Source organism: Ammospiza nelsoni, chromosome W (genome assembly GCF_027579445.1).
Source record: "Ammospiza nelsoni isolate bAmmNel1 chromosome W, bAmmNel1.pri, whole genome shotgun sequence".
Classification (NCBI taxonomy): domain Eukaryota; kingdom Metazoa; phylum Chordata; class Aves; order Passeriformes; family Passerellidae; genus Ammospiza; species Ammospiza nelsoni.
In genome coordinates this window covers 16620380-16639048 of record NC_080668.1, presented here as the reverse complement: position 1 = coordinate 16639048, position 18669 = coordinate 16620380, and the positions used below count along the sequence as shown (strand labels likewise).

The following is an 18669-nucleotide window of genomic DNA, read 5'->3' as shown; positions in this document are numbered from 1 at the left end:
GAAAGCAGCCATTCCTCTCTTACAACATTACAACATGGTTTGAGTGTTTTGAAACACCTGACTGCATGCTAATAAGGCTGCTCCTAGTATGTGCTACTATTTAATGGAAGGGGACGCAAGTTTTCAAGCATGTGGAGCAGTCCTATGATGTGCTGTAGGTGTCAAAAGCATGATCACAGGTTCTTTTCATTTATTCACCATACAGGCAAGAGCAATATCATTTCCTTTAAAAGCAAGTCTCCACTATGATACCTTGATCTTCAACACAGAAGGTGGGATTCAAAACCCAAGTGAAGTCAGTTTTTATGGATACCTTCAACGAGAGGGGCAAGACAGTATCTCATCTGTGGGCTGATGTGGGTTTGGATCAATCTAACCAAAAGAAAAAGAAAAAACCCCAAAACAACAACAGCAAGAAAAAATAAAGAACAAAAAAACCCAACCAAACAATTGACCAAATAAACCCAGAACAAAAAAAAAACCAACAAAAAAAAAAAAACAAAAATAAAAGCCATGACAACTCAGTGCATTTCAGCATCAATTGTTAGGAATAAAAATCAAAATTCACAAGTTTAAGACAATTATAATATGTGGCATTTCCAGTCCAGGTGTTATTGAAATAACTGAAAAACTTCTAGTTACACAAAACTTTGGATAAACAGTAATAGAAATATTAGATCCAGTGGAAGACTTTAAACTACAGGTTGATGGCAATTTAAGCAGGAATAACTGCTATAAAATTTTTTTTCTCCTTTACTCACACAGAAGTCTTTTGAATTATCTGATATATACAAAAAAGACTATTTAACACATACCACTGGAAACATAATTTAAGAAATATTTACTTGAGAGAAGCAAAGAAGTTTTTCTTGAAATGGTAGAAATGTATCAATAAAAAAATAATTCTACTTTTAAATTAAAGTAGTTCATACTCAAATATCCTATGGGATGTTTCAAAAAGTTCATGTGCTCTAAACTTTACCTCTTCTTCCTCTCAATGGGAGAATTAAAGGGTACAAGCCTGCTAACTTAGGTCTCAAAAAAAAGATGAAAGAATAGTTTACACGTACATTGCATCTTCTAGACATTGAATCAGTTAACGTCATGTAGCCCTTTGGATTTGCATTTCAAGCCAGGGGGGGAGATGTCGTGTTACATAATGCTATTTTCCTAAAGTGGATCAATTCAGACCAAATATGGCCAGAGGACACTTTTTTTTCATTTGTCCTACATCACTTCTTTTTCTTGAAAAAAAAAAAACAACAACATGAAAAGCTTTGAAATTTGCATCTCATTCATGGTTATTCGGTGGCTGCATTTTTAGTTCTGTGAAGGACAAAAGTGTTGAAGAACTGTGTACTTCAGAAAACTTAAGTCATAAATTAATACCAATACATCACTTTTCTACGTGAAACTTCTGAAAGGCCTACGTTCAGAGAACATAAACACACATACAGGCAAAACAGATTAGTGGTTGCTATAAAATGTTAGGAAGCGGCAGAGGTGAAAGAGTTGAAACCTTATTTTTAATACACAAATTTTTAAATTTTTAAAAATTATGTTTCTAAAATGGCAAACACCACTTCGAAAATTTCCAGAAAGTATTAGACTAGGGAAGAGTGCTGCCAAGAAGAATTACCTCCCCCTGTTGGCAGTTCCAGGACATAGCATGATGGAGAAGCCAAGGCACCTCATGGAGCACATTTTACATTTAAGGTTGCAGAGTTCACGTAAAAAAAAAAAAAAAGGAAAAAAATTATAAAAAGGGTAACCCATGATGTAAAACAGGCATGGAAAACTCATGATGCAATTCATCTGCATCTTGCAAACAAACAAAAATCCTCCTCAAAACCAGGTTATTCCATGTTCATAATTTTAATGCTTTCTTCCAATTTTAGGAAGGAGAAACAGGTTTGTAAACTTATTCCATCAGACAAAAAAAAAAAAAAATCAGCCACAAACAATATATAAATCATCATAGTCTGACAGATATACCTACTTCTGAATATAGGGGAGGAGGCAGAAAACGAAACTCCTGGATGTATGCAAATAATGGTCCTTGCAGTGCTCTCTGAAAATCATCAAAAGCAGCTACAGGAGCAAGGCCAGACTGTCTGTTTTCCTCTGTGACCACTTCTGCATAGTTAGGAGGTGCTGGAGGGAGAAGGTACATACAGTTCAAACAACAAGTTCTTATGCATGACAAAATATACAACATGATAAATATTAGACTTCGACCACTGAAAGATTCACCAGCAGATAAACGACTTTAAAATTGTTAAACAAAAAAGAGAGACTATTTTGTTCTATTCTGATATTAAGTTTATGTTCAAAGACAGACTGACCACTGTTTATTGTGGCTGAATTATCCCATTAAAATTTAAATCAGACCAAAGATAATTTATTCTCTGTACAAGTAGAAATGACAGAACACTGCAGTCCTCTGTACTCCAGAAGTCTCCAGGTCTGGGATTTGCACTTAAAAAAAGCAAGATATTAGATGTGCAAAAAGAGAAGGAAGGAAATACATAATTCTTTCTTTGGCCATGAGAAATCTCCCATAGAAAAGAATATTATCTTTTCACAAAGCCTTGGCTACTAAGGCTGATGAGAAAGCCCAGAAACTGCTATTATGGGTTGCAATGCCTTATAACCAAGGATGCAATTGGGATACTGGAATTGGAAGCAATGAAGTTATGCACAGATAAAATGGTATCCTGTGCTTTTTTTTTCTGCCGCTTTCCAAAGAAGCTAGATTTCACTTCCTGTCATAGAGACAGAAAAGCAGGGAGGGGAAAAAAAAATCTCTTGCTCTACACAGAACAAGCAGCTGGCAAGAAAACATCCACAATAGATCTCCTGTGGGCTTTATTATAAAAGCATGTAATTTGACTCTGTTAACAAGACTACAATGAATAAAGCAGACAAAAATCAAGAGAGCAGCAAATTGATTGAGATTTGTATTATCATGCTACCTTCTAGTCTTTCAGGCAGAGTCAGACCAAGCCAGTTCATGCTCATGCTACCCTGGCTGCTTACGCTTGATGTTCTGCTACCAAATGGATGTAGAGGAATGGTACCAATGACCAGTGGTAAGTTAAGGAACAAATCCACAGCTCCTGGAATATCAACATATACCTGAAGAAAAATGAAAAAGTATATTATTAAAATGTGGGGTTTTATCAGCATTTCATAAGTATTAGTCTAAGTTATCTTTCTATGAAATTTTTCATGAGGAGCTTGTTTCTAATAGCCCCTGTGAAAAACTCCAATCACTTGTTTTCAAAGTTTTAAAAGTTTAATAGTAATAAAATGGTTATAAAAATAGTAATATAATTAGAATAATAAAAATTTGGACAATTTGGATTAGGACAATATAAGACAATAAAAACAAAGAGTTACAGACATCTGGGTACCTTTTTCTGGACAAAATAAGCCCGAAAAAGGACACACGTTAACAGAGGATTAACCCTTAAAAACAATAGCCTGCTGCATATTCATACACTGTTGCGTTATGATTTCAGGGTTTATCTCAGAAACCCGAGTACCTCCCCTGAAGATTCCCTCTCAGGTTTGTCAATCATCATTCCTTTCCTCACCCTGACCCCTGCCGAGAACTGTCTGTCAATCCTGGAATTCCAGAAGGGCCTTGAGTGATTGGCAGATTCAAAGGATGCCTTCTACCCCCGGGGGAGGGGGGGGGCATTGGGCCATCCAGGTGTCCTTTGTCCCCTAAGACCTCCTCTCCTGTACCTGGTTGGTGGGCTTCCTACCCCTTCTCTCCCCTTCTCCCCCGGGTTAAAAGGGCAGGCAACCACATGGCTCGGGGAGTTCTGTTGGAGCTGTTGCTGGATTCAGAGGCCTGCGGGCCAGAATAAAGCTCTGGATTAAAACCCTCCATCAGAACCGACTCCTTTCCTTCACCATTGCCTTAAAGATTGTCTGTCAGAGGAAAACCTGAGGAGCTGACCCTCTTCATGAGGAAGCTCCATCCCACCACCACCAGAGCTCCAGCATGCCTGGACTTGTCTCCACATGCCCAGCCGCAACACAAAGCTAGCCAAAAGTGTCACTGGGATGAAATACCACAGTTGCCGCTATTTGGTTTAGCAGCAAGGGCCAGACAAGCTAAGGCACATCCCGTCCGGCTATATTGGTAAATATATCAATAATACACCTCACACATGATGCATAAATTCCATTCAAACAAAGAATTCTGTCTGGTCAGTGTCAATTTCTTCCTCTTAATCCTAATGGAGTCTTCAGCGCTGAGCAAGGCAGGAAGAAGTTAGTTTCTTCTGATAAGGGAGCAATAAATTCTTTTTCTCTGAAAGATTTAGGTGTCCTGTAGCTGCTGTCTTGCTGCGAGTCCTCTCTTAAAAAAAAGTATCTGACATATCATAGTTTCTATATTAACATTATGTTATATCCTAAAACTATATTTAACACACTACTTAAGAAAATTAATACAGCATAACTTTCTAAAATAACACATGTAATAGTCATTTAAATATTTGCGAAAAGCCAGTCATAAAATACACATTTTTCACAGCCCCTTTTAGGGTCCATGCCCCTATGAAGACTCACATGGAAATGTAGTGTACTCATTAAATGCTCGCTTAGTTGACAGACAAATGCTTTGAGAACTTGCATGATTTAAACTAAATTTACTTACCAGACCTCCTGTCATGACACTAATACCAGAACATGTATTTCTTTCATAACTAATCGTAATATATGGCAGGGATAATTCATGCTATTAATGTATAGTATAAAAATATTGTGAAATCCAAACCATGTCTTTTGACTACTCCGGCCTGGGAGCAGCTGTCTAATTCAGATTCAACTAGTTCCCGGATGCACGTTAAGATAACAATCGATGCCTTAACGTAAGAATAGAAGCTTCCAGGGTGATGATCGTTGGTTTCCGGAGCCACTCAAAAGCGATTAAAAAGCGATTATCGCCTTGCCGATTGCATCTATCAAGGTAGTCAGTTGTGCCACCCTGATACATCTGAATACATGGCTCCTCCTTCGAAGCCGATTGACACCAATGGCACACCTGGATGAGGCTTTTGTCCACCTCTGTACATGGAAAGCAACAGTGATGCATGTGAAGAGACACAAAGGAAATTTGGTCATCTTTGCATCGGACAGAATAAACTGTATGAAACCTCGCTGCGTGAAGCTGCGAGTGTGAACCGGGGGAACTCTGGCACTCGGGAGGTCAGATCCCTGTTCACCCGGCGCCGATCCCGGGCTCGACGCTGTCTCTTTGGCTGTGGTGGTTTCAAAGACCGAATTTCGGTCTCACAGACAAATTAATAAATCTTTGATAATTTTGGCTCACAATTTGATCATTTATAACACTAATCATCACAAAATGCTGTGCTAGAAATTTGTATGGCATGTTGGAAGGTACTCATTCTCGCGAGTGAAACAGACTGCCCAACATACCATCAGTGAATACTCCACATGGATTATACTACAGTCAAGGATTGAAGGGCAAACAGGCGGAATTTTCAACTGTTTGCCATTCCAGGTTTCTGTTTTGCCAGATGACAAGGATTCCCCACGGAGGTTGGCAACAAGCTGTCTGACTTCCTTCATTTTCCCTTTGGCATAGAATGCCTGCGTTTGGTAAATGGTTGCCTTTGGCACTACCATACGGGAAGAGCAATTCTCAATCTCTGCAAAGATCTGAATTGATTCACCTGAAACAAAAAGGAAAAAAAAAACCAAAACAAAAACTCAACAAAACACACCAGAATTTCAATTTCTCTTTACATTTACAAGGCAGTTTAAGCAAACTTTCACATTCTTTATACTGTTATAACAATGCTGCTATCACTGCTCTACCTTACAAAAACCACCTCCACTGATGCTAATAGAAACAAGATCCTCATGAGCTGTTTTAAAAGGAAAACGAAAACAACACATTCAAAAAAAAAAAAAAAAGCCAGTCTAACACCCAAAACATGCCAGTCTAACAGATGAGGTCATTGAACCATCTAGAGATACAAGTTGCACTCTCTTAGTTAACAGGGTATGCAGAGAAGATTGCTAAATGCAGACTGATGTGGTAAAAATATCTTTAATGTTTCATTTATGTTAAAACAGTAGTACAGACTCCAGCTTTAAAAAGGAAGGAAAATCACACAGAATTGATTATAGGATCACATACCTGGGGTGTAGCCCTTTCTTTCAATTTTCACACTTAAAGATATTGGGCCTGAGGTACAAAGCCAACAACATAGAGTCTTTTCTTTTGTGCCTGCTTGGGGTGACTGCAAGAAGAAGAAAAGTACTGTCCATCAAATTATGAGCTCCATGAATCTCATCGGGTATTTAAACCAACACAGGAAAATAATAATTTTCATAATGTGCTTATTATTACATATTTTGATAAACAAAGCTGCTTTCATAGGAAAAGTCTCAAGCAGTTTAAACAACATTATACAGATACAGTGTTTGTCCTAATGAGACAGAGTAAAGATCCATTCTGAATTAGGTGAAGTGCCTGGAAGAGGTGAGAGGTCTGTGGGGCCAAAGCTGAAGAAAAGGCCGCATTCCAGAGACAGCAAGGAGACAGAGAAAGAAAAACAGAAATTACCGCAAGGTCATCTGCCCCAGACCTAGGAATTCCTCTGATAAAGAAGAACTGGTGCTAAATGTCACAAGGAATGAATATGTATGAACTTATTGTGAAACTGTATGCATATGCATTTGGAAGGGGGATAAAAGAAGACCCGAGGTCTTCAGAGGCACGCATGCCTTGTTGGGGGACTTGCGTCCAGCATGTCGTAAATAAACATACCGGGCTTTACAACTTTTATAAAGTTGTGAGGTTTCTTCTTTTCTCCGCAAAACACTAATTCCACTGGTGTATTTGTATTGCTTTTTCTGTGATCCTCCATACTACAGCTACAATTACAACAATACTAAAAGAAAATACTGTATAGGTTAAAACAAAAGGCTTCATAGCCTACACATCCCAACATAATGCTGCAGAGCTTTTAATTTAACTAACAGCAGATTAGAACATCTTCACACTTTCCATTATGCTGCATTTCCAAAACAAAATAACTAAGCTAAACTACTGTAATCTTTACTCCTGCTATTTCCTCAGTTTCTGAATAATCCTGTTTCATCTATGTTAAAAAGACATATTTTACACAACACCAGGATTTAGGGCTTGAACCAAAGCTCACTAAAGTCAAATGAGAGACCCTCGATTTTCATGGAGTTTTTACAACGTCCCTTTGCAAGCTGATTTTTCACTCATACACACAAGAAATCTGTTTCAATGGTCTTCTGATTTTCTTTCCCCTCTAGATTAAAATTTGAGAAGGGAATAAAAAAAAGGATTTTTAGGCCAGACTGAAATCAAATCCTCACTGAGAGCAGTTGTGATATTAAAGTCATTTTAATGAAATGATATTTCAGAAAAGGATTATGCAGAATTGCAATCGTTTCCTCCCCCATCAGTGGAAAACGATCCATATGGAAATTACCAATTATGCACTGCAGTAACTTTTTTCCTTTGCATTTTTAAGTTTGCAGTCTCTCACTAAAAGATTAAGCATTGCATTGTTCCATCATAGATTATTCATTATTTATAATTTAAGAGGACCAGTTCACCAAATTTCTTCCTTAATGAGAGTCTACAAGTTGGTAGCATCAGTTTAGACTGAAAAATGCATTTTACATCTTGTAAAGATCAAGCAACTCCAAGTACAGCATAACTTAGCCTTCAAAATACCAGCAGTTAAAGAGTTGTTAAACTGATATAATACTTAAAAGAAGAGCTGTACTTAAACTAGCAAATAAATATTAGGTATAGTTACATGCTGATGTTCTTTCACTTATTATACTTCATTATTTTTATGCCAGAAAAGGAATGAGTATTTCTGTCAGTTCTTACCAGTAACGAAGGAGTGTTGATGTCTATATGTTCAAAGACTGTAAATTCCTTCTTTAATTTTACTGGTAGAAGCCAAGGCCTATGCAATTCAGCTTTCACCCAATACCGCACACACTGCCGTGTCTGCCTTCGAATGAGGTAGCAAGTGGTCTGTGCAGGACAAAGGTCAAAATCGAGTAAAGTTTTTCTCTCATTCCAGTACAATTGATCAGATTTGGAATTAGTATGTTGTTGAGGTTTAGGATTTCTCCTTTTGTTTCTTTCTCTTAGGGAATATTCTCCCATTTTTATTGCTAAGAAACAATAACGGCCGGTACTTAAGAGAAACAAACGAAGTAACCACAGAGAAGGGGGAGGAGTGCAGCTGGCTTTACTATCGTAGCTGAGGGGGCATTCTCCTAGAAAGGGCAGAGATATAGTGAGATTTGGGCTGAGGGAAGGGGTTGGGTGCAGCTTCTAGCTCTCTCGGAGTCGGGTGATTGATTGCTGCTCACTGGGGGGGGGGGGGAAGGAGGAGGGAGGAGAATTCGCTGCTGCCGCCGCAACCCAGCCCTGTCCTGCTTCTTCTGCCGTGGGTGAGCCTTTGCTCGTGAAAGCAGCCACTGAACTGGGACGTTATTGTCATAGATGAGTAATGCGATGGTTGACTCTCACAATTAAAAGGCAAATATCATGTATATATGTGAAGAGAAGTTTTAAAGACTTATGTTTTACCCCCCTCCCTTGCATTGTTATCAGGAAGTGGCCTGGGTTCGGGATATTTGGGAGGGTCGGCTTGTTACTATGGCAACATCTGACCTCCAATCAAGATTTAAGGAAGCAAACTCCACCACTGGACAACGAAGAAGGAATCGATGGACAGAACTTTGGGAGGGGCTAAAGGGTTAAAAGGCAAAACCTCCATTGTCTGGGTGAGCACATGGCGGGAAAAATCCCTAGCTCTCGGGCGCTGTAATATTTTCTCTATTCAGTCTTCTGTTGTAGTTTTGATAAGATTTTAATAAACCTTTTAAATTTTTTAAAAGTGAGTATAATTTCTCACATTATTAACACCCTACCTCACTAAAAAAAAGGGCTCTCACCATCTGCTTGGGTACCTCAGGGGAAACCCCGGGATCCCGAGCCCTTTCCCCCTCCCAGGGAGCCTCTCCCTGCCGGATTTGGGAGCCGGGCTGCCACTGCCTGGCCCCCACCGTTTCTTTGCCTCTGCTCTGGGTTTTTTGCTACACTGTAGCCCACACCTCCTGCCTGCCAGGATGCTCGGTGGCTCCAGCTACAGCGTTTCTGATACATCTCGTCTACCACTCCGGGATTTTGTTCGTCCCTGTTGTTCCAGCTTGCTGCTTCCGAGGTCCCTGCTACAGCTCCTTTTGCTATGCAGAGGGGCATCAGGATCAGCTGCCCCTGGGGGTTTGTAAAGGAAGCCCCTTTCCCATCCCTTCTGCCGGCTGTGCCCGCCATTGTCCACGTGCAGAGAGATGACTGATGTCACGCCACAGCGCCCCCTGCAGCCGTGGGGAAATCATCTCACCTGCCCTTCCCAGCTGAGGAGCCATCAGTGCCCCTGCCGGCTGTGACCATAACTACACCAAAGGGGAAGGTGCCTGACAGCTGAGAGAAGGCTGTTCCTGGGTTTCTGGTTTTGTTTGTTGTTGCTGTCGTTGTTGTTCGTTTGCCTTGTTATACATACTAGTAAAGAACTGTTATTCCTTTTCCCATATGTTTGCCTGAAAGCCCCTTAATTTCAAAGCTATTCGGAGGGAAGGGGGGTCATATTCTCCATTCCAAGGGAGGTTCCTGCCTTCCTTGGCAGACGCCTTTCAAACCAAGACATATGAAGAACTGTATTTTTAATGTATCATAATAAGCATAACTTATTTGCAACATTCCCATATCTCAGAAAAACGTAATGTTAAAGTTGGGGAAATATATCATCCCCGATTCATTCAACAGTAGTTTTGTAGAAGTTCTAAGAAGCAATTAAGGAATTGTGCAAGAAAAGTGCCAGAAGAATACACATCTCCTTTAGAGGCCATTTTCAAGTGTAGAATAAAGCATGTCCTTTGTGGTAGATAGGGACAGGCGGTCGGAAGATCTCGCGATGTAACGGGAAGGCAGGACCCCTGTTCCCCTTAGATAAGAAATTATCATAGGAATGTAGCCTCCCTAAACCGAGTGCCAGTAACTTTCCATTCCCTACCCAGTAACTTTCCACTCCTTACTAACCATAGATAGTAAAGACAGACCCCCTCTGACGTAGAAGACCCCCTAGATTATAAAACCCCACGAGATGAGATAATAAAGGCCTTTGGACCGTCCACCACATTGGTGTCTGCGTGCTCCTTGGCCCGAGCGACCCTGGAGAGTTTGGGTCGCCGTGCTGTTCCTCAGAACCAGGTCGCCTTGCCTTATATCAGAAGGCAACAGCCCTTTTAAGGTCAAATTAAGGCCACCAAGAAAAATTAGCATTAGTACCATCCCATTATTATTTTGGACATTGTATTCTGTAAATAACTTTGTATCATTTACTTGGCTGGTATCTCAGTGGTTTAACTATAACTAAATGCTTTTGTAGTTTGTTTTGCTTTAAGTACAGTAGTTAAAAATTTCTATGTAAAGTTCTGAAGAGTTTTTGAGCATTTTCCTTTACCCTCATGAGATCATCTTAATATATATACACGCACACATAGAAGATAAAGACTATTCTTCCGCTCTGAACACTGAACGACAAAATCCTTTTAGGGAGTTGGAGAGGGAAAAAAAAATATGCAGATAGGGATGTCAAACCTTTCAGCATTACCCTTTTATCCTCTTCCTCCTCCTTCCCCCTCCCACCCCCCCATCATAAGATGGAGGACATAAGATTTTTATATTCCCTTCATGTCCCATTAACTGTAACTTGTCTTTTCCTAACACTTTCATCCTTTAGTCTCCAGGAAGAATTTTTATATTGCACTATGTTTGAAATGCATCATAATAAAATATAAGTTATGGGCAAAGCTTCCCTCCCTAATTTCTATATCAAATAATATTAGCTGTGCTATTACTTTACTAGAAAGAATCATTCTGCTACAAGTTTGACATCTCTATTTGCACATCTGAAATGTTTACTTTTTTTCTTAATAACGCAAATGAAAGGATTTTCTAATCAACTTTCAGTGTTTCATCCTGCTGCAGTATCCTTAAGAAAAAAAAGAAACAAAAAACAGTAAGGCCAGTCAGCATATTTGTTCTTTTCACTATTGCTTTGTATTTGGTTGCACTGGGTCTGGCTGGGATGGAGAAAACTTGCCTCATAATAGCCCATATCATGGAGCGTTCACTACACATACTGAGGCCCTGCTTTTCAGGAAGTGGCTGGACATTTGCCTGCTGATGGGAACTAGTGAATTAATTCTTATTTTTGCTTTGCTTCCACATGCAGCTTTTGTGTTTTTTTATTAAAACTGCCTTTATCTTGACCCACAAGCTTGTCCATCTTATTTTCTCTCCCTGGCCTGTTGATGCAGAAGAATGAGAGAGCAACTGCATGGAGGGCTGGCAGGCAAGCGAGGTCAAATCACCACGTTGGTCTTGTTTTAAATAAATTTTAGAAATATTCCATGGATACAAAATATTAAGAAATGGTAAGGAGGCAGTGTCAAACAAGTGTTCTTCAGGCCTTTTCCTACCAGCCTTCATTTTTTCCTGCATTATCAAAGATGGCTTCATAGTTATTCTTTCAAGTCACTTGACACGACCTTTAGTGTTTTAATCAATTCTTGTGCTATTTTAGTGGTCATATTTGAACATTTCTTCCAACTCAAGGGAATATCAGTATCATCCTTATCACTTCTTATAGAAGAGATTTTCATTTGAACCTTAAATTGATTTCTAAGTTTCCATACATATGCATCCTCTTCAGCATTCTAATAATATCGACTGTAAAGCCCTGCGCTATTTGCGGAAACTGATCTGTAAAAGCATTTATCATCTGCAAGTTCTGTTAAAGCCAGTCCCTCTAACAAGCAGATGTTTTATTAGCTTTAAAATTAGGTATCAGTCTAATATTCTGCCTAATTTTTTTAACCTTAATGACTTTGATACCTGGCTTTTACAGTAGAAGGCTCCTCCTACCTCCTTTCTTTCATCTATTTCCAGACTCTCTCTGTTCCTTCATATTTAATTTTCCTGCAACTTGTGCTTGAGCTAATTTCCATGTTGGTAACTCCTCTATGTATAAATCTTCCCTTCACAATGCATACATTAGAATCCTCAAATGTGTGTGTGTGTGGCAATTTATCTTAAGACTTCTGCTATCACTCTTGCTTCACCTTTGCTTTTTGAGTAAAGTGGGATTAGGTATGGGAATGTTTCTTGCTTCATCCACCCATCCATTTGGTTTTTTTCCATCCTGGCTGTTTTGTCTAGAGGTCAGCCTGAGACCATACATCCTATTTGAAATAGAAAAAAAAAGCCAAGCAAACTCTTATTTAGTTCAAATGCAGTTAAGCCTGCCACATCTCTTTCAGACTGAGCTTGAACAGTTAAACTGTTATCACTAGGTTCTGATGGCCTGCATGGCTCCAGTAAAATCTTGTTTAATTTAGAAGATACCTCAGCCCCTCTGCAGGACTCAAATGACACCAGTTCCCCTCACTTCTCCTGTGAAGGGGTCCAATCCTCCATAAGGAGCCAACATACCTCAGTCAAAAGAAAGAGTAACCAAGTGGGCAAAAATGAGCTTCTGTTTTGTGAACAACTCTTAACCAGTTTAAAAGCAACCTCTTCAGTTTAATGAGATTTTGTCCTCTACTGCATGTCTGAGCACAACTCCTACTACCACTGAAAAGGTTTCCCTCCCCCAACAAGAAATTTTCTTAAGCAGGTATGTATCTTAGCCTTCTCTCACACAAGCTGTGTACTGCATGTAAGTACTTACATCTGTGGAAGCTCAAAGCTGAATGCATATTCATGCCTTCCTGAATGAATGATGTGAAGGCCTTCTTCCGAATTGTCATCATCTAGGAGGGAAAAACCCAATATGCTATTCCACCTGTGAACATTTTACACAGCACAAAATATTATATAGGTTTCTTTTCCAGCATAAGAGGGATTTATACATTTTTTACAATACTAAGAATACAGTGTCTCAGAAACAAGTCTCTCCAGTCCATTTGTATTAACTGCTAGATGTATAGCTGCAGAATTTTTAACCTTAGGTGAGATTCCAAGACTTGTCTGACATAAAAGCAGAAGTTAACTTGTTTTAATTTATGATCTTGTGAAAAACAGAGTTCACTCCTTGGAATTTTTAAAAGTTTAATAATTATAGGATAAAGAAGGACAATATTTCCAGCGCTGGGGTGCTCCTGGCCAACAGCCAAAGAACACACCAGTACATAGAATGTTATCTTTATACCTTTACATCTGACTGGGGTACATGCATATTCATGTGTTTTTCATACATTATTCAAACTTTCTTTTGACCTTTCTGATGTTTTAGGAAATTCTTTCTTTGGCTTCTTCTCACTCCAGCTTATCTGCATGACATCCTGGGTGTCAGGTCAATATATTTTATTTCTTCTTGTGTCTCCATTCTGCTGTTTCACATCCTCTGATAAGGATTTACTATTGTTGCAGTGTGTTGAAATTTCCTGTTTTAGACTTCCCAGTCCCCCAGATGTGCCAACCTCTCCTTTCCCCTCCCCCTTGCTCCCTTGCTAGGTGCTGTCCGTCAAGCTTAACATTCCAGCAAGGGTGTCATGTGATTGGCAGAAGTTCAAAAGATGCTTCTCAGTCCTGGGGTCACTGGCCTGTCTATGTGTCATTGTCCCCTGAGACCCTCCCCCTCCCACCTGGTTGGTGGCTCACCTATCCTTTCCCTCTCCCCTCCCTGTGGGCCTAAATGGACATTGAGGCCATGCGGTCGGTTACTCTGTGGAGCTGTTACAAGATTCAGAGATCTGTGACCCTGGAATAAAACTCTGGATTAAACCCTCCTCAGAATCCGTCTCCTTTTCCTCTTCACCTAGCCTAAGGACTTTGACCAGAGGTAAAACTGAGTTCTTATTAGCCTGGACTTGTTCCAAGTGCCTAGCTGCAACATCCAGCCAGCCAGAGGCATCTCTGTGGTGAAATACCACAGCTGCCACCTCTGTCCAAGCAGCAGGGGCCAGACGAGCCCAGGCACGATCCATCCGGTAATATTGGGATCTAATTCCAATAACTATGTCCTCTTTAAATTTAACATGGTATTCTCTAATTGTCCTCCAGTGCTCTGGTTTTTGTCATGGTTATCTTATCACTTGGACAGGTCAGTCGGTGCATGTCCTTACACTGTTCGTCTAAGTTACAAAAAGCCCTTTTCACATCTTATGTTTTACTAAGGTCTATAGTACAATACATTCATCACCATACTATTTCTATAAGAGATACATAGATATTATATTCATTACACTACTATTTCTATGAGCAATACAGGGCATACTTAAGCTGATTATGATATATTAACAAGCAGCTAGAAAGAATTATGATTTTTACTATACTAAATACTTATAATCAATAACAACATGCAAAAGCTAATACATAAATGTGAAAGCCAGTATTATCTGGTCATTTTTAACAATCTTAAATCCAAGTACTAACATAGCTGTAAGTGCTGCCATTTCAAGGTCTGCCTTAAAGATCTGTAATGGAAACTGTTTTCCAATATGACTTCTAGTTAAAACTAAATAGAGCTCTCTAATAGTATTAAGTGATCTTAGTATTTTCTGCTACATTAATTGATTACATTTAGTAATTCAGCTTCCTCCTAAAGCCTAAATAGCAAGTGTCCAAAAATTGATTTTTTTAAAAAGTGCACAAGCACCACCTAGAAAGTACCAAAAAAATTCAGGGGCACAAGAAGTGGCAAGCTGTCCAATTAATGTTGTTAAGAGTTAATGTATCAAAAATTCAAAGTTTAGCTCGATTTTGCTTGGATAGAAAAGACCCAAACATTTCCTAATTTCAATGAAAAAGCTGACCTTGTTTTAGAGTCATGATTTCTTGTATTGCTTGAAATGCTCCAATAAATTTGTGGTTTATTCCGATATAATTACCATGAACCCAGAAAAAAAATCCTGCTGATTTCAACAGTACAGACAGTTATTTAGATAAAACAATTGAGCATCTCATATACAAAAGGGTTGGCATAATAAAGGCACATATAGTGGGATTACACAAAAGACCCTTCCTGTTGTTAATAGTCTGAAGCATCATGAAGGAACGCTGCTACATTTTAAGATTTTTTAGTTCCCACTGTTCTACAAAAGTGCCGATGCTCCAATTTCTTTAGTGCACCAGAAATGCTGAAACAAACCTATGCAAAATTATAAAACCCCTAGAACACTATTTATGTAAATGCACCTGCAGCATGTAATGTCACAAAATAACAATCTTCAATACACTGAAAGAGTAAAGCAATGTGTATAATGCTTTTTGTTGCTGTTGTTGTTAAAAAAACGCTTGGAGGGCTTTGCTTGGTTTTAATTAAAAATAATAGCGTTTTCCTTGCACATACATTTTTTCATCCCTTCTTCACTTCCTGTCAGATCAGCAGTCCCACTGAGCCTGAACAGCAGCAGCGGAATTATGGTAAGCAAGTACTGAGCTGTCAATCACAGACTAGGCTGGAGCAGGACTGGCCTAAACAGGCACGAGCACATCCCCTGCCAACCACTCATATACATACAATCTACATTACACCCCACTACATTTGCTCAGCAACTCTGCTCACAGTCTGGCCTGACTACCACAGAGGCAAGGAGAAAGGGGGAGGGCCATCACCCATGCCTCACCATCCGCTCTCCTCATACCACAGGGCCATGCTGCTGGCTTGCCCCGTGTAGACACTCCAGTCCTGCACTTCTCTCAGGAGCATGTGCTGACCATTACTGAAATGCGATTACAGATCGTGCTGGCCAGGGGCATGGGCCAGGAGAGATAACCGAGTGAGCGATGCAAGAGGCCGTGGGGCCGTGTGTCCCAACGGCCGCCCCTGCTCACAACTCCTTGCTGGCCCAGTGGATGTGCACGGCAGGAGCTTGAATACTTCTGTCTGTCCCCAGAGGTGGGCATTCTCAAGAAAGGCAATGTGCCCTCTGCAGCCACTTCGCTCTGCCTCCCAGCACACACTAGAGAGCGGGCAAAGGAACTTCCCCCACGTCCCCGGCCCCTACAATCAGCGGCTGGCATCACCTTGGCAACAGGCTAACAAACCCCAGCAGGCCAATGAAAAGGCAGGGACAGGGAGTGGTGTTCCAGACTATGGTAGGGTACAAGGCATAGAGTTAAACTCCATTCTGTGCAGCGAGTGTTCACAGTCCTGCCTGCAGCCAAGGGAAGGACAGTGGTGTCTCAGGACAACTGCTTAAGATTGTACGTGCTGCACATGCAGCACCAGTCTTGCGTCTGGTGTTGGAATGTGTCAGATCTGTCCCTTCCCTGCCACCATTTGTTCCCTTTCCAGACAAAACCAAGAACCTACTATCGAGGTCAGCATTTGGATCGACAGGCCACATAGAAAGTCATTGCGTCTGCTTAAGTTGACAGAAGCATAGGATCTCCTTCTTACTTGCAAGGATACATCCTGCTATGAGTGACTCCTGCATGCTTGCCTGTTTCTGTCATCTGCAAGCCAGAGGTGAATGAATTTTTCGCATAAGAGAATTATTTCTAAGGCAGCAGTATAAAGAACCCCCTCCCCCCGACGTTTTTCTCTCAGTTCTTCAGTACGTATTTCAATACCATACTGCGAACTCGTAGCAGTAGAAGTCCATCCGAAAATCCTTCATTTTTTGCCTCACAATTGTCATGAGAAAAGACTACCGAAGGGTTAAAGCTGCTGAGCTGGTTGGGAAAGAAAGTCTCCTGCTTATCTAGTGTGTTCACAAGTGATGCTTGCAGAACACACCATGCTGTACTCGAAGGGGGCATCCTGCCCTTTTCTGGACAATTGAACTGGACTTTCTTCCAAACTCCTGAGCTGGCTGGACTGAGCTCTGGGGTGGCTCCCCCCCGCTCCATGAGAAAACTCCTCTTGCCTGTCTTCAACCACCGTGACAGACCAACTGAGATGAGAATCCCCTCATCAAGGAACCAAGAACCCCTCTGGCACCCTATTGTCACCCCCATGGCACCCCCCTGGCAACCTCCGTCCAGAGACTGGGACTGCACTCCCTCCCAACTCAGGGAGGGGGAAAACTTAACGTACATGTGAGCATTCGGCCATGAAAACAATGGACTTCTCCCCTCCATGGAAACCTAATTTCAGTTACCTTCCCCCAACCAAGAACAGTATATATATTGGGGTTCGGTCCGACTGTCCTTTGAGTACTCCCCAAGACGTGTACCAGCGAGTTTCGGCGGCGGGACCCCGAAGACATCACGTTTTGGTAGCTATACCCCATTCCCTGACCTCCTTTCCTCCCTTTTTCCTTGTCTTACCCTTCTCTTCCCCGGATCCCTTAACCAAACGCATATTTAGCTGTGGTTATAATCAATAAATTGCACCTTGTTGATTTGTTACTGCAAAACCCCTGTGCCTTGTGTTGGTTATTTTTGCACCCAAAAATCATTCGTCACCCGTTCATTTCGGGCGGACCTTCACAAGCCCTGACTCCACCAGGGAGTGCTCTGACTCTGCATGAGATGGAAGCGATAACACAAAAAAAAAATGAACGCGGCAGGAAAGACAGGCAAGTGGTGGAGGAAACCGCCGCTACGACTCCCTTCGCGCATGTGCGGGGGTGGTTGTTTTTCACAAAGCTGTTCTTAAAGTGACCTGGCCGCGTGCGGGCCAGCTGCCTTTGTACGGATATCGTAGTGTTGGGCGGCTGTCGTTGTCTTCTCAGCAATTCCAATGAAGCGTTCGTAGGGGACATGCTGATCTGGTTGGCAGGCTGTCATGGTTTGACCGGAAATGGGACATCTGGGATATGTTGTTTTTGCTGTAGTCACCAATGGGTGGTCGGATTTTAAGATGAGCACCTGGATTGACCAGTGGGGTATTGTATCCGCCTTTTGAGACTACAAACCCAAGGAGTTAAAAGCAGGGCTCTTGTCCTTCAGAGCCCTCTTGGGATTTCCGGCGTGAAGGAGTTGCGTCTCCCTCCCCCGGCCCAGTTGTTGGCTGGGCTGGGGGAGGGGAAAGCCACGTGGCCCATCTACGGTAGGCCGGACCCGGTGGAAGGGTGGAGGGAGCATTGAGCGACCTGTTTATCCCCCCCCCCCCCCCCCCCCCCTTTTTGGAGACGTAGAGAATGCAGCCTGTGCTGTTACCTTGAAACTTGATATCATGTGCCGGCAGCACGGCTGAGAGGAGAAGGGGGGGCAGCGAGCAGCCCAGTCACCTGGGAGAGCTTTTAACCCTTGCAGATAATGAGAACTTCATGGAACATTACCTTTCCTAGGAAAGGGGTAAGAGTGGAAGATGAAGGAAGAAATAGGCCAGTGAGGGGGTCTGGCAGAGAGAAAGAGAGATGTTGAAGGAATGAGGGAAGATGGAGTGGCAATTTTGCTGGACTCTTTTGTTGTAGATCCATGGACTGTTTCCTGGTGATACAGAGGCTGCATTGCAGGGGGAAGCGGAGGCTCGGAGCCAGGAGAGTTTGGTGTTGAGACCCCTCGGCCCCAGGGGGTATAGAAGAAATGGGGGGGACAAAGGTCCCAGAGATGAGACTGTGCTCTGCTTGGAACGAGACGAGGCATCCTTAAAAATTCTC

General features: G+C 41.4%; 1 protein-coding gene across 1 annotated transcript; it reads right to left on the bottom strand.

Moving 5' to 3' along the window:
- Positions 1–315: 315 nt before the first annotated feature.
- LOC132086146 (arrestin domain-containing protein 3-like) lies at positions 316–17854 on the bottom strand. The gene is given in 11 exon segments (XM_059491612.1): positions 316–372; positions 2000–2154; positions 2976–3138; positions 5458–5714; positions 6185–6287; positions 7925–8035; positions 8038–8074; positions 12846–12927; positions 15468–15517; positions 15745–15840; positions 17730–17854. Coding segments are annotated over 11 exon segments (1236 nt in total).
- Between the last annotated feature and the right edge of the window lie 815 nt (positions 17855–18669).